This window comes from Cyprinus carpio, chromosome A10, assembly GCF_018340385.1.
Source record: "Cyprinus carpio isolate SPL01 chromosome A10, ASM1834038v1, whole genome shotgun sequence".
NCBI lineage: Eukaryota > Metazoa > Chordata > Actinopteri > Cypriniformes > Cyprinidae > Cyprinus > Cyprinus carpio.
The window spans coordinates 12,108,596-12,124,095 of record NC_056581.1 but is presented as its reverse complement, the minus strand read 5'-3'; the positions used below and the strand labels follow the sequence as shown (position 1 = coordinate 12,124,095).

At 37.5% G+C, this 15,500-nt stretch overlaps 1 protein-coding gene across 2 annotated transcripts; it reads right to left on the bottom strand.

The window, feature by feature from the left end:
* Positions 1-345: 345 nt before the first annotated feature.
* On the bottom strand, positions 346-13,523 carry LOC109067914 (roundabout homolog 1-like). 2 transcript variants are annotated; one of them, XM_042765244.1, is made up of 19 exons: positions 13,412-13,523; positions 10,857-11,183; positions 9,447-9,604; positions 9,151-9,271; positions 8,934-9,072; positions 8,671-8,798; positions 8,442-8,557; positions 8,106-8,337; positions 7,489-7,610; positions 6,798-6,969; positions 6,526-6,711; positions 6,407-6,449; positions 5,615-5,730; positions 5,121-5,441; positions 4,938-5,045; positions 4,720-4,858; positions 2,738-2,992; positions 2,331-2,662; positions 346-837 (listed from the first exon to the last, which is right to left on the bottom strand). In XM_042765244.1, exons 1-19 carry the CDS (start codon positions 13,485-13,487, stop codon positions 617-619), a joined length of 3,312 nt encoding a protein of 1,103 aa, XP_042621178.1. In that variant the 5' UTR covers positions 13,488-13,523; the 3' UTR covers positions 346-616. The 2 variants fall into 2 exon arrangements, with proteins under 2 accessions (XP_042621178.1, XP_042621179.1); XM_042765245.1 differs by lacking the exon at positions 13,412-13,523 and adding an exon at positions 12,578-13,234.
* Positions 13,524-15,500: the final 1,977 nt, after the last annotated feature.

The window sequence follows — 15,500 nt, the reverse complement described above, 5'->3', positions numbered from 1 at the left end:
CCTTAACTACAAAACAGTCAGACACAAATGCAGCCAACACAAAAATATATCATAATAATCTGAGAAGCAGATACTTGTGATAAAATGTTTACTTATAATCTTTTTATTAACTTTAAAAAAGGCAATTAGTAAAAATAAAAGTAATTAAAATGTGACTTTTTAGTAGTGCAGCAATTGTGAGAAATATTTATGTACGTAAAAAAAATTGACAAAACAGTATGTCTACAGAACTTAAATAACTATCATTTTTCAAAAATGAAAATAAAAAAGAAATGTATATATATATATATATATATATGACGCTCTGTCATATAAAAGTTTTTTTTATTTTTTATAATTGTATGTTTTTTATTATTAAATAAAATTGGTTTATTTACATTTCTTTGAATGCCAATATGAACATCCTGTACAATAGTCTTTATTATGGTGTGAAACAACTCAACTGTCCGTATGGAAAGTGGCATATAAACTGCACCTACTGTACCTTGCAGCAGTGTGTTCTTATATTTGACCTTGCTACATACCCAAGCCCATCAAAACTACAAGAAATGGGGGTTGCCCTGAGGAACGCAGGGAAATGTAGTCCATAAATGACCCCTAGGCATGTGCAAGTTGATCATCGGTGCGAAGGGGTTTCCAGATGTCCTCTCCAGCGCTCAATGCCTGAGTGTCGGCTAGATGTGGTAGCTCTTCTGGCCTCGCTGGAGGCTTTTAACTGGGCCTCCAACTCCTCCACCCACGCTGTGCTCCAGTCCCACACAGGCAGCGGCTCCACCTCTCCAAAACACTCTTGAGGTGGGAACAGAACACTCAGGGGGGATGCAGGCAGGGAGAAATCTGCAGAAAATGCACGATCACATACACATCATGAAGGAAATCAAGGGAGGTGAATGCATATGCATGCATACAGGTACAAAATACACAAAGAAAAGCAATCTGTTAACATGCATAAAGACGTACAAGTCAATTTAACCATTATAACACTGAATGATAATGCACAACGGTGCTGAACTCATCAGTTACAATGTACTAGTCATTTAACCCGATGCATTCACGGCGATTGAAAGACAGACAGGGAGAGAGTGAAAGGGGGTTACAATCAGCAAATGGAGAGAGGAAAGTCCCTGAAGGTTTCTCTTTTGAAAGCCGTGATTGATTTGCTGAAACTTCAGAGAGGATGGTGGGGGAGCTCAGACAATTTGCAGACAGGCCCTCAAATCCCATTATTTCTCATTGTACCAAAGTACTGTAGCGCTGCTATTTTTCACTGTCTCATTGGGAAGAGTAATGCTGCAGTGCTTCATGAATCTGATCTGACAATGAAAATTCTCATCCCAAATACAGTTTACCCCTCTAGTTATGTAACAATCCCAAAAGGTACTTAAGTGCCACATTAAATAGTCTGCATGTTATTACATTAGATAACAAAATATCAAATCAAATAATTTTCTCTGAACTAAACTCACTTTTATCAGTCATTTATTGCTATTTTTTTACCTACCTGTCTTCAGGTGAAGGCAGGTGTAGTTTATCACATTAACTATGAACATGTTCCATTAAAATTTGACAAGCTGAAAGTGTTCAAAATCGTCATTTTTCATTTTAAACCTAACAAACATCTTCTTTGTGAAATGTTTTGCTTGTGTTGTTTTTTTTTTTAGAATAGCAGTCACTTGCGTTGATGCTTTATTTAATGCAATGACATTAAATAAGACATTTTTAAGTGTGTTGAAGTGTCCAAATACTTTGGTTGCACTGTATACACTATATGTCAAAATTATGAATCATTTTTAATGAACTGAATTGAAAGCAAATATTTACAGAATACTTTTTGTTGACTATGCAAATAAGGCAGAGTAATTTTACAGCCCTGCATAGCTGAAAAACTAGTGACTGACAATGATGAACTGAGAAAAGCTGTGCAACAAAAAAAGTGAAACGTTATCACAGTTTTTGGCAATTCATGTGGTCAGATTTATACTGTACATATAAGTTTCCCTAGAAGAAATTTGCAGAACTACAGTCTTATTGGTTGATTAAAATTAGTCAAAATATTTACATTTATTCATTTAGAATGCAGCTTTATTTAATTTAATTTAATTTTATAAATATGTGGAAATTAGCAGAGCTTTCCGGGGTGGTGAATCTGTAGATTTGCGGATAAAGCCATGGAACGCAACAGCATGAGCAGATTGTTCCACCTAGTGGACATTTCTAGCCACTACATCTGTACTTGCTGTTAGCCAGCTGAGCTTAGTACTTGAATCATGTGGAGACTATGCATTACACCAACCTAATTCTACAGAGGTTGAAAAGAGTTTGTATCTTGCCTGATAAAGTACCACTCATGGATTCGGCTGTCATAGCCAGGACGCGGGCAAAGTTTGCATCGTTTATGAACGAGCAGTCAGAGGAGCTGATGATACTCGTTCGAGCGCTTGTCACGTTGCTCTCTGACACCGAACCCCAGCCGTTCCACAACGAACCCTCCCATTCGCTGCAGCAAGACGAGGGTGTGCCCCTCAGGGTGGCTCTCCTGAGGCCAATCGGCTGAGACTCCCGCTCGTCATCCATCTCCCGTTCCGCAGGCCCACAGATGTAACCGAACGTGGGCGTGGGAGAGAACGGACGGGGCATTGAAGGAGAACTCTGATGGGACGTACTGTTGGGAGACATCAAAATTAGCCCTTGGGTTGATACTTCCTTCAGATAAATGCTCTTTCAGGTGTTCTTTTACCTTTGCCTCTGTGTTTTGGGGCTAATCTCCATGTATTGAGTGTGGTCCTGAGTACTGAGCGTGGTGTCCTGGTAGTCATCATTGGAAAGACAGAAGGAGGCCGTGGACAGGTGGCTGAAGGTCGGGCTTGGCTGGGCTGGACTGTAGTGGCTTGGACAGCCCGTAGTGGCCGTAGCGGGACCCTGGAGGCCAGAGGCAGTACACACAGACTGCAGAGAGCCGATGTCAACTGTCAATTTGGTGGATCTGGTAGACCTGAAGGATCAGATATAGATGGGCATATCATAATCATGTTTATTTTCTAACCAGTGACTAAATACTAGCATATCACTCATACTGACATAATACACCTAACATTTCTCGCATCACTACATGTCAGCTGTTACATATAATAGTAGCCTATATATCTGAAACTATAGATTTTACCTACCTTTTACCTTAACCTCTTTGATTAGCTTCCTTTTGCATGCTAACTGCTCAGCATATTAGCTTAGCATTACGTCATTTTTTGTTTAGTTGTGGCCATCATTTAACTAAATAAAAATATGGGATCGAATTAGTACAACATGGCCACCTAGGGAATGAATTCATCAAACTTGGCCATTTAACTAAAACAAGGGAACTAATTAATAAAATGTGTCCACTAATGTATAAGTTGGGGAAGGAATTCTTAATTTGTGGTAATGATATCTATTTTTCTCTGCGTGTTTCTGTATTTTACCTATAGGAAAGTTTAGATTAGATGTTTTTAATGTATTTATCATAGACAGAAATTTAGACCTGATTAGAGTAACCGATTGTTTGATTTTTTCTTTCTGAAGAAGAGACCCCTAGTAATCTCATGTGTCTCATTTTGAGTTCAGAAAGGATTAAAACAATTTGCGGAACTATGACAATGGTGAAACAGAAGTTTATGACCGTTTAAGAAGCCACATTGAAAAGAAAGACAATCTAAAGTTCTAGTTTGTTTCTGTGCACTGAGAAGGAACTGAACTCTGATAAACGGGAACCTAAAACTTCAAAGCGTTCTGCTGAATACTGTTGCCTGGAGGGAAGAAAAAGCACAAATGAGATCACTTTCTTATCTTTAATAGTTTCTCCTAGATAGCTATGAGATCAAATGGATAGCAAAAAGATAAATTTATAGCTTCTCAGAAGTTTCTGCTCAGAGAAAGACCCTAGTGATCTCATGTCTCCTTTATAGATTCAGATGTCAAATACTGTGCTCTGATTTCCCTAGACACCTGCAAAAGTCTTACATCAAACTCTTTCCAGACCAAATTATCTGAATTTTGTTTCCCACATTCTTTTTATAGCTCAAACTCTTTTAGTATGTCAATTATTATCTCATTTGTGCTTATTTTTATTACTCCTATTTTAGGGGAAAGATGGCACAAACGCGATACCTTTAAGCCACATAACGGCACCACTTTACAGTAAAGTTTAATTACTTTACCTGAACTGAACAGCGATTTATACAATTTTAAATGTTAAAATCCATTCATTTATTTATAAAGTAACATTTAAAGTTCACCCAAAAATGTAAATTCTGTCATCATTTATTTACTCACCCTCATGTCATTCCAAACCTGTTCAAAATAGCTTCTTTTGTGTTTTGCAGAAGAATGAATGTTGGAATACTGGAACCCATTGAGCTTCATATGCAAAAAATAACCTTTTTCAAAGAAAACATTTTTCAAAACATCTTCTGATATGTTCCACAGTCTTTGAAGTTTGGACGACATGGGCATAGGTAAATAGATAACAGAATTTTCATTTTGGGTGAACTATCCCTTTAACTTGGGTTAATAACTGCTGAAAAAATATTGTTCATTGTGACTTAAAGATATATAATGCATTACCTAAAGTTAACCAATTTAACCTTATTATAAAGTTTTACAAACATGTTCTGCTGGGCTATAAATGAGCAATAAAATCATTGAAGATTTAAATTTTGCTTTGGGTATAGGTGTGATTCTCACTCGTCCTCTGAGCTGAGGCTGTGGTAGTCCTCCACAGGAAGAGGTGGAGGGCTGGGTAACATGTCCACCAGCTGCAGAGAGGCAGAGTAGTGCAGGATACGTGGAGAACTCAGCGGCTTCACAGGCTCTGATACACCACCTAAGGGAATGTATACCAGCTTAGAACAGATTTAATAACTAGATTATATAACAGAATTTTGACATGCTAATGTTCAAACCTGCAGGGTGCTGACTGAATCTTTGCTGATGGTTACTCGATGCACTGCACAGTGCCAGTGCTTGTTGAGTCACAGGCATTAGTGGGGCACTTTTTACAGTATGCAGTTCTGGAAGTAGACAAATACGTGTTAGTGCTGGACAAAATGAATGTGAATAACTGGCTGAATGAATGAATGTCTCACCACGCTTGTAATTTTTCTCCCACGATTCCTTCAGAACACCCATGTTGGGCTGGGCAGGGAGGGCACGTTTCCATGGCAATGCCTTCACTTCCCTCACAACGGCAGTTTTAACGATGGGTTCAGTGATCTGAACAGTTTCGGAGTTATGCAGCTGAGATTTGCCGTGGGGTATTCTGGGACAGCAACCTGGAGTATTAGATGTCTTCAGTCCGTTGCCGGTTAGATCCACATAAAAGGTGCCATAGACGCCACAATTGTCTGGTACAATCGGGACGGCTGACCGCACAGAGTTGGGGTCCTTTTTAGCCGTAATGGGCAGAGCTGTCAGTAGAGAGGTAAAAAAAAATACAGACTGATTTACATAATGTGCCAAGACGTCAACAGTAATTAGAGTTGATGAGGACTCGGCTGTGTTGTGACTTTAGTAAATGAAGGTTGAAACTCAAGGGAAGGTTATGACTATGTACTGTATATTAACTAAAATCGTGACTTACTAGTCCTCCGGAAGCCAGAGTTCTCTTGACTCGGGGTCCAAAGGCCCTGCTTGGGCTCTTTGCTGGAATCTGGCCTCCAGCCTCCAGAGATCCATGGAGAGTCTGATGCTTCCATTCTAGAAAGGAAATTATAAGGATGGTGACTCAGTTACTTATGGAAGCCTACTTCATAAGTATAGAATTACATAAGAAAAAATGTCATGCTTTGGTAAATTAGGATTATGAGATGAACAGTAAAAATTATTACTTAAATTGAAATTATGAGATAAAAAGTAAATTGGCAAATTAGATATTAAGTCATAATTATGAGATAAAAAGTAGATTGACAAATGAGACAGTAAGTCATAATTATGAGATTAAATAATAAATGATTTGTATTAAAAATTAAATATAAGAAGTATATCTCAATTGCAATTTATAATGTCATAATTTTGATTTTTGTTATCTCATAAATTAGGTTTATCAAAACATGGCTTTTTATCTCATGTGAAATACAGTAATGAGCTTCTATAGAACTTAGCTTCCATAGTTACTAGCTGAGCTGGTGCATATAAAATACAACATTTAGTGTACTTTTTGGAAATGTGTCATGGCAATACCATGTTTTTGTACACATTATACTATAGTAGTTTACTATAGTAAAATATAGTAGTTTGGTATTCTTTAAAGTACAATTGTATATGAACATGGTTATCATGCAGTGCTGTGGTATATTTCAAAGTTCAATAGTATTATCATCACTGAACTGTGCTTTCATTACTGTCTTTTTAAATCAAACATCTGATTTTTTACCTGTGTTTGATGATGAGATCTTCACTTTCCAGTCTATATACGCCTATAAATGAAAGCGAAAATTATGATTATGTGTGTATAGAAAAAAGGAAGTAAATCAAGACATTATTATAGATTACCTGAGCGTTTGTCTCCCAGGTTTGTGGGTCTGACATGTCTCCTGTACAAAAACATGGCAGTAATCATCAAAACACACCACAGGAGGGTGCCAACGCTGCCAATGATTACCGGCTCTTTAATCACAGCAAGGAAATGAGACATACTGAGTATGCCTGTCTGATACGGTGTCGCCTCAAGCCTCGACTCTGGGAAAGAAAGAGCAACAGGTAACATATCAAGTAGATTACACTTTAAAATGACTGTTTTATACCTTAGTGTTTTCTTTGCTTACCTATGAGCAGTTTGTATGGATCGCTCTGGAGCCCCACTCCCGCCCCGTTAACGGCAGCCACCGTGACCCAGAACAGCTTGCCGGGCTGCAGTGTGCTGATCTCAATACTGTGTGTTCCACTGTCCACTGTCCAGTTAAAAGACTTCTGTTCCTCAGACTCCACACACCACACCTGTCAGAAAGAACAGCATAGTAAAATCAAGCAGGCTGCTACATATACTAAATATTTTTTATGTGATTTTATGTCAATATGATATCACAATAATAGACTGAAGTGGTAACTGAAAATGTAATGGTGCAGCAGTCTCTGCTAATGCTTATATCAATAGCAACAAAGAAATGTGCATCAGTTTTGTGGTCAGAAACTGTAAATTGTTGTCTAATAAAAACATAGTGCCTCTAATTACTCTGTAGTTTTGTAGCAGCCAGCATACCTGAAACGGTTGATTTTGTGAGGGTCATGTCATTTTTATGTTATCAGACAGTCTAGAAGTGTCTGAGGCTTAAAATAGGAATTATTGAACTGCTTCCAGGCTTCTTTTGATTAAACATGAATTTTAATTAAATCAATTTTTTGGAACTAGAAAAAAATCTATTGTCTCTTACGACTTTCTCCATATCTACTGGAGAGAAGGCCTCTCAGGGCATTATTAGCATTGTTTCCCAATGAGTGTCTTTACACTAGTAATACCTGATATCCCTGAATGATTCCATTGTGAGCATCATGAGGTGGAGGCTCCCAGCTGAGGTGCACCGTGTCATTACGGTCAGTGGGCATTGTTATGGACACATCCTGAGGTGGTGCACTGGGGACTGTGAACAAGGCACATGGTTACAATTGGCACATGGTGACAGTTTGGTTTTAGTCCAAAGGTTTGGGGTTAGTACAATTATTTTTATTTTTTAGAAATAAGTCTCTTATGTTCACCAGGGCTGCATTTATTTGATCGATAATACAATAACATTAATATTGTGAAATATTACAATTTCAAATAACCATTTCTATTTTAATATGTTTTTTAAAATGTAATTTATGTGATAGCAAAGCTAAATTTCTGACATCAAATATATATACAGTATATATATATATATTTTTTTAACATTTATTTTGTTTCAAGTAACACAAATGTTCTTTTTGGTTTTGGTTTTAGTTAACAATAATAACCCTCGACTGAAGTACTTAGAAGTACCATGCAAATACCATGGTATATGAATATGGTCGTCATTAATAAAGCGGCATGGTATTACCATCTTTGACCATGGTACCACCGCAGTACTTTTATTGTAAAGAATGCTCTACATTCTCACCTATCTCTGGCACTCGTAAGTGTCTGGTGTTGCTTTCCCTGCCATACAGGCTGCTGCCGTAGGGTCGGACTTTGAACTCGTACTTGTAGCCTCTCTTCAGAGGTCCCACATGTGTGTGAAGGCCAGGCTGAGGAACACTTTGAGCTGTCCAGTCTGAGCTGGCCGGCAGGAGAGAGCGATACAGCACCTCAAAGCCTTCAAGATAATGAGGCTGTGACATAGACGACTGCAACTACAAACAGAAAGACAACAGAAGAGAGAACACTTGTGATGCCATCTTAAAATGTTGCTTAAGAAAATACAATTATTTAAAGTGTGGTGCATGAACTGTATTACCCTCCACATAACTTGAGACATGTTGGAGGCGGTACTCATAACTGTGACGTTCTCCAGGCTCACGCGCAAGGCAGACAGCTCCTTGTGTAAGTCTCTCAGTCTGGTGATTCCTGCATCTGTAACATATATTAGCCAGACATCACTTATCTCAACAAGGTGAGTGGAATACAAATGGCATGCTGGGAAGTTGTGAAAGTGCTGTTAATTGCCTGATTAGATGCAATCTTACCCTCTACAAGAAGCTGTGCACTGGCCACAGACACCCCAAGCTTATTTTCCGCAGTGCAGGTGTACCTGCCCGTGTCCTGCGCCGTCACATAGTGGATTTGCAGACTGTGGTCAGGGTTGATTAAATATCTGGCAAATGCGATTGTGATATAAAATTACGAATGTAAATAATAAGGAATTTCACAATCCTTATGCATCTGGGATTTTTACTTCGGGGGCTGCAGACCCCTGGAGGTTCTTTTTAGGTTCTTTTATTCATCTGACCTGCCATTGGGTAGAGTTCCTTTTTCTCGGCTCCACTCTACAGAAGGCATTGGGTCTCCATCGGCCTCACAGAAAAACTGTGCAGATGCGCCAAGCTGCACTGAAACATCCTCTGGTTTACGCAATAACACTGGTTTAGCTGAGGAAAGTCAGATGTATGAGTCTCCATGCTTTAATAAGTTATTCATAATCTTTTAGAGCAAAGATAGAGTCTCACCTGATACAGACAGTCGAGCCGCACGACTCTCTCTCACTCCAACTGTGTTTGAGGCTATACAGCTGTAAACTCCAGAGTCATTCTTCTGGGCTGGAGCAATGATCAGTTTCCCATTCAGCTCCTATACACACAGATACACAGACTGTTCAGTCTATCTGTTCAGTTCTAGCTCTCTATTCAGTTTCTGTGTTATACTGCCCTCTACAGACATACACAGGGAAGAGTTCTCATGAAAAAGACCATAACTGACAAATAAAACCCATTAAATAAGAAAACAGAGTATATTTTGCACTCACAGTGTAATGTTCATTGCTGCTGTCGATTAGGATCCCGTCTTTCCTCCAGGCTACGTTGGGCTCAGGATATCCAACGGGTGGGCTGCAGTTCATCACAGCCACCTCGCCATCCGCCACTTCCACGTCACTGGGCTGCACACGGAACTCTTCTCGCAGAGCTGAAAATAACACATGCAGGTAGAATGAGTGAATAAAAAAAAAATAAAAAAAATACTATATGTATATTCTTTCTCTATACATATACAGTGTTTATAAAACTTAACATACACTACTGTTCAGAAGTTTGTGGTGAGTAAGATATTTTTTATTTTAGAAAGAACTTATTTAGCAAGGGTCTGATAAATTGATCAAAACTGACAGAAAAGACATTTATGTTACAAAATATTTCTATTTATAATGAAATGCTATATCACGGTTTACAAAAATGTAATTAAGCAGCGCAACTGTTTTAAACATTGGTAATAATAAGAAATGCTTTTTGAGCACCAATTAATCATTTTAGAATGATTTCTGAATGATCATGTGACATTGAAGACTGGAGTAATGATGCTGAAAATTCAGCTTTGCCATCACAGGAATAAAATAAATTTTAAAGTAAATTAAAAAATAATTGAATTGTATTATTTATTGTATAAAAACTGAATTGTAATTTTGAATTGTATTTTTATCAAATTAATGCTGCCTTTGTGAGCATAATAGTCTTCAAAAACATTTTTTAAAAATCTTACCAACCCCTAATTTGAAGGTAGTTTAAATGCTAATGGTCAGTTACTACATTTCAGAGAAGGAATGTGTAATCTTTTTCTCATCAAGGCCCTTTTGCTTTAGAAATCAAAGCCTAATGTCAACTCTCTTGATGTAGCTTGTTGGCGTCTCAAATTATCTAGCAGTGAATCGGTATAAATAAAATGCAAATTCATTGTGTGCAACAATTGATTTAATGTCTCAATCTGGTCCTACTCCAATCCAGTGGAATGCAGAGTAAACAAGCCAGCTGAGGAATCTATTTGGGCTTCAAACACAGCATGCTGTCAGAGCTCAATTAGTGCTCTGTTTGTTTCGAGCTGGAAGGCAAACTTTGACATCTGATCTCCAGTAATCTCATGAACCATCTAAGCTTCCTCACCCTCTTGTTCCTTCAGTAGGTCTTGATGGATTACTCATTGTTATCAAGGTCTGTCGATCTCAAACAGGTGAGTTTTTGTGGGAACTGACCATCAAGATTGTTTTGGACCCTATTGACTTTCACTGTATGGACAATGTTCTTCAAAATATGTTCTTTTATGATCCACAGAAGAATGTAAGTCATCCAGGTTCTGAACAACATTAGAGTAAATAATGAGCATTTTCATTTTCAGGTGAACTATCTCTTTAATATTAGAAAACATCACACTTTCTCATGAATCAAACCTGCTATATGAAGAGAGGCATTTCTGCTAGTCGCGACCCCAGCACTGTTGCGAGCCACGCAGGCATAAACCGCTTCATGGGACTGACTCTTTCGGCCAAGGACAACGCTGAAGAAGAACAAACTTCCTTCTGGTAAAACGACAGGCTGTGAATGCGCATCCATCTTTTCCGTATCAAGAGGTTGCCCATTTCTGAGCCACTGGATGGTGGGCTTAGGGTTGCCCTCTGCCCTGCAGGACAACGTGGCCGGACTGCCCACTCGGACCACCACATCAGATGGATGGTGGATGATACGGGGCAGACCACTTTCTGAAACAGGCCTGGAACCTGGAGAACCGAAATGGGAGAATCAAACAACAGTGACTTCCACTAAACAAATACATTAAACAAATTCCAATCCTGAGAGCTCATTGAATTATTTTGTTTAGGATGGCTGGATGACCCTGCGATGAGTAAAGGAAACACATTTCCTGTACAGAACGGAAGCGGAGTCAGAGCGGGGGGCTGTTTTTCCCACTATGAGAGGAACAAAAGCCCAGCACTCACAAACATTAGACCAACAAACAGGACATCCGTCACCTGTGCACCAAGTGCAGGAATGGTCCTCTGCTATTATTGACCTACTTACAATGTCTCTTTGTACTCTCATGCCAAAACATGCCAATCGCACGTGCATGAGAGGTGTCCTTGAAACAAACAAACAAACAAACAAACAAACAACAACAACAAAACATTTAGTTTGGTCCTATTGTCTACTGGATTTGGGGGCCCTTTAATTTGAAAAATATAAATAATGTTGTTTAACAAACTGAAATAAGGTACGTCTTTTCCTGATGCATGAAAAGAGGGGGTAATAGGGTGAAGATCACAATAGAGAATCTCAAGCACTACATTCTTGGCAGAAATGTGTTCTACTACTACAAGTTTCTATTGTCTCTGATGGGGTAGTGTCCTGAAAGAGGAAATCAAGAGTCTCACAGTCCTGCTATTTCATTTTCACTGGAGAGGAATTTGGGGGAAACATTGGAAGTTTGCAAAAATAAAAGAATTAATAAAAAATAAAGCTGCACTGTCCACAGTATACTGTGACATTCTACATGGGGTTTTGAGAGACTTAATAGTTTTGTGCATAAAGATGGATTCTGCATTAGATTATAACAGGCTTATGTCACACTATGAGGGCTACTGGAAACATTATTTCACAAAATAAAACTTTCTAAAAGGCGGTGTTTTAACGTACATTATACCTTTAACGTATGTAATAAAATTTAGAGTTATAGAATGAAATGTTAACGATGAAGGGGTTCAAAGGTAAAGTAACGTACTGTTTGCTTAAATAATCTTTAACATGTATTTATTCTTAAGGGAACGCATAGATCGCATTCATCGTTAAAAATGTAAATAAATTTGTGATCATTTAAATCACACACACAAATCCATAAATTATCACATTTCTAAAGGTTAGTTTTAGACACATATATACATACATACATATATACATATATATATATATAATATATATATATATATATATATATATAATATTATATATATATACATACATATATACATATATTATATATATATATATATATATATATATATATATATATATATTACATACATATATACATATCTATATATATATATATATATATATATATATATATATATATATATATATATATATATATATATATATATATATACTTTGTGCTTACCTTCAGCATTATAAATAATCCCCAAAACCCAGCAGAGCTTGATAAAGTATCTCATTTTACGAATTCGATGTCGAATTCAGTCTATGAAAACAAACAAACGCATCGCTTTTCTGTCAGACTATCTGCGATACAAATCCGCGACGAAAATTAATAGTTTTCTAGGTTATGTAACGGAACTGTATTTTAGTTGAGAAAACAAGGCCCGGGAGTGAACGGGGAGGGGACAGAAGGGGATCTCCCATACCGAAAGGGATCAGTTCCATTAATCAAGTGTCTGCTAGTCGACTGATCAAATCCTTCAGAATAACAAACTCTCTCGCTCTTTAAAACATCAAATGGCTGAAAACGCATTGCCTGACTGCTACTGGCCCATACCACGAAAGGAGAAGTAGACACCCTTCATTTCTGCATCAAGCTACTCTCTCAAAAGCATGAGAGAGGGAGTGTTTTCAAACAAAATTGAACCTCTCCAATGGCTTTGGCTGCTTGTAGGTCATGAAAGGGATGGCTTTTGTCTGGGGGGGATTCACACTTTCTCAACACAATTTCTATTTTACACAGAGAGGAGAGGTGAGTGGACCGAATCACTTATGTAACTGGAACGTTTTCATTTGTCGAAGTGAAGACGTTTCGCTCAAAGTGGAGATCATTTCAATTTTCACACTTAAAACATTTCAATTATCGGATAACAGAAACATAGTTGAATTCAATTACTGAGAAGCAAAGAGGATGAGGAAAGACAAAGGGCTTTTCTTTTCTTCGTTTTTGGTTCACATATGTTCAAAGATTTTTCACTGTTCTCGAAGAAAAAAGCAGAAAGGGAGAAATTTGTACCTTTTGCGTTCACAGTATGTGTCCCACTCATCACAGAGGCTGAATCAAATGGGACAGAGAAAGCAATTTGTCTCATGCAGTCTGGTCTTGTGTTCCACTCACCAGTCCTGCTGCTTCAGCACAGAAGAACAGAGGAAACATGCTGAGTTAACAGACCTGACCTGAGAGGGGTTTAATTCTACAAACCTACCAATTTATTTAAGACTGTAAGCCACAGGCAGAGATGTGGGTGATATAAATATTACCTCTGATATACAATAGCATTGTTTTTACACAAATACCAGTGTGAACCCATTTCTGCAAAAATTGTATCTTCAATCTCTGATAAAGGTATCAAAAAGTGGTTTGGACAACTCATGCTGTCTATTTAAAAAATTCTGATGACACAATAGATTTGAGTTGTCATTGATTTATAATCTTCCCTCTCAGCAAGCTGTTAACTGGTGTAACCAGATCATTCCATCAGTTTAATTTGTGAACGCAATATTCAGACCAGTTTTGTGAATCAGGTCAGTAAATTCATTTTAAATATCTTTTTCATAAGAATGATTAATTCACTAATTAGACATCACTACTAACCTCATGAATGTGCCAAGGAGAGATTTCAATGAATAATGATTTTTAATTTTAATCTGTTCCTCTGACAAAGCTGTCTTGTGACATCAGAAGACCTGTAATACAGAGGACAAGTCTGTTTTATTCTACATTTATGATGCTTTTTTGTTATTTTGAAGATTGATAGCCCCATTCACTTTTATTATATTGTAAAGAATTGCCAGAATATTCTTTAAAACTAACCTTTCGTGTGTTCTACATAAGAAAAAAGTGCCTAAAAATAAACAGAAAACATATTTACTTAATTGTGCAATTTACCCTATTGACTTTCACTGTAAGTGCGTAACAGTCGTTCAACTGCTTCCGTGAATTGAGCAATGTATTCCTAAGTTCCTAAAACAAATCTACTATTTTAGATTTCACTGACCACCTATATTGCAAGCCTTGACCTTGGGTTTCAAACACTAGTCACTTGTTCATTCAATGCTCTCTTTTCACTGTACCCCCTGCCAGGTAGCAAGTCATGTCGAGCGACCCTGGTGAGGACCCGAAAATGGCCACGCTTCAGTTCTTCATGGGGTGTCGGGGTGGACTTGCAAAGGGCTATTCCAGCTCAAGCTGACCCTTAAACTGTGCCTTAATCTTCAGCTTAGGAGGATGGAGGACACATAGATCTTCCTAAAGAGAGAGGCAAGAAGGTAGGGAAAAAACGATACTCTTATGCCATCATAAATAAAGATAGGATAGTGGATATGAAGGGAATGATTATACTTGAATGAAAGCAAAACAAAAGCTTATATCATGGTCTGCGAGTTTCACTGGGCAAAAAGCCTTTCAAAAAATCTTGTTCTGTTTTTGGTTGTTAAAAAAAATACAAATAAATAAACCTTCTTTGCTGCCAGTATTCCTAACAAATATTCGCTCTTGGTGTGAACTGAAAGAAAACAAAACAGTAAGTCAGGAAAATGTTAGCTACCAATATTCACAACGCATATTTCAATTTTAAATAAAATTGAATTAAAAATGACAAAAATGCTGTTGGGCGAATAGGTCCATTAAATTGCAATGTTTCAAATCAAAAACTTGTTTGCCAGTAATATTCCCAACAAATATTCACTCTTGGTGTCAATAAAATTTAAAATAATTAAATTATTTAAAAATATAAAACATGATAAATATGCTAATATTAATACTAATATTCAAACGTCTTTTTCAACTGGAATATTCCCCCCAGCCCATTTGCAGTTGAATTTGCACATCCACAAAAAACATTCCTAATATTTTAGTTTACTGTAAAATCAAGTCATTTAATTTTGTTTGACTTCCAGTTTAGCACCCACATTTGACCTCACCAGACTCCACACCAATGACCCGAGACATTTGCATCCAACAACAACCAACAGGAATTTGATGCTTGCACCAATCTTTTTAGTAATCCTTTACAGATTCTAATATGGAACAATTGATACAAGTAACATTTATCCAACACTGATTAGATTAAAAATTCTCAAGGATGGAGATGGGGGTGTGAGGG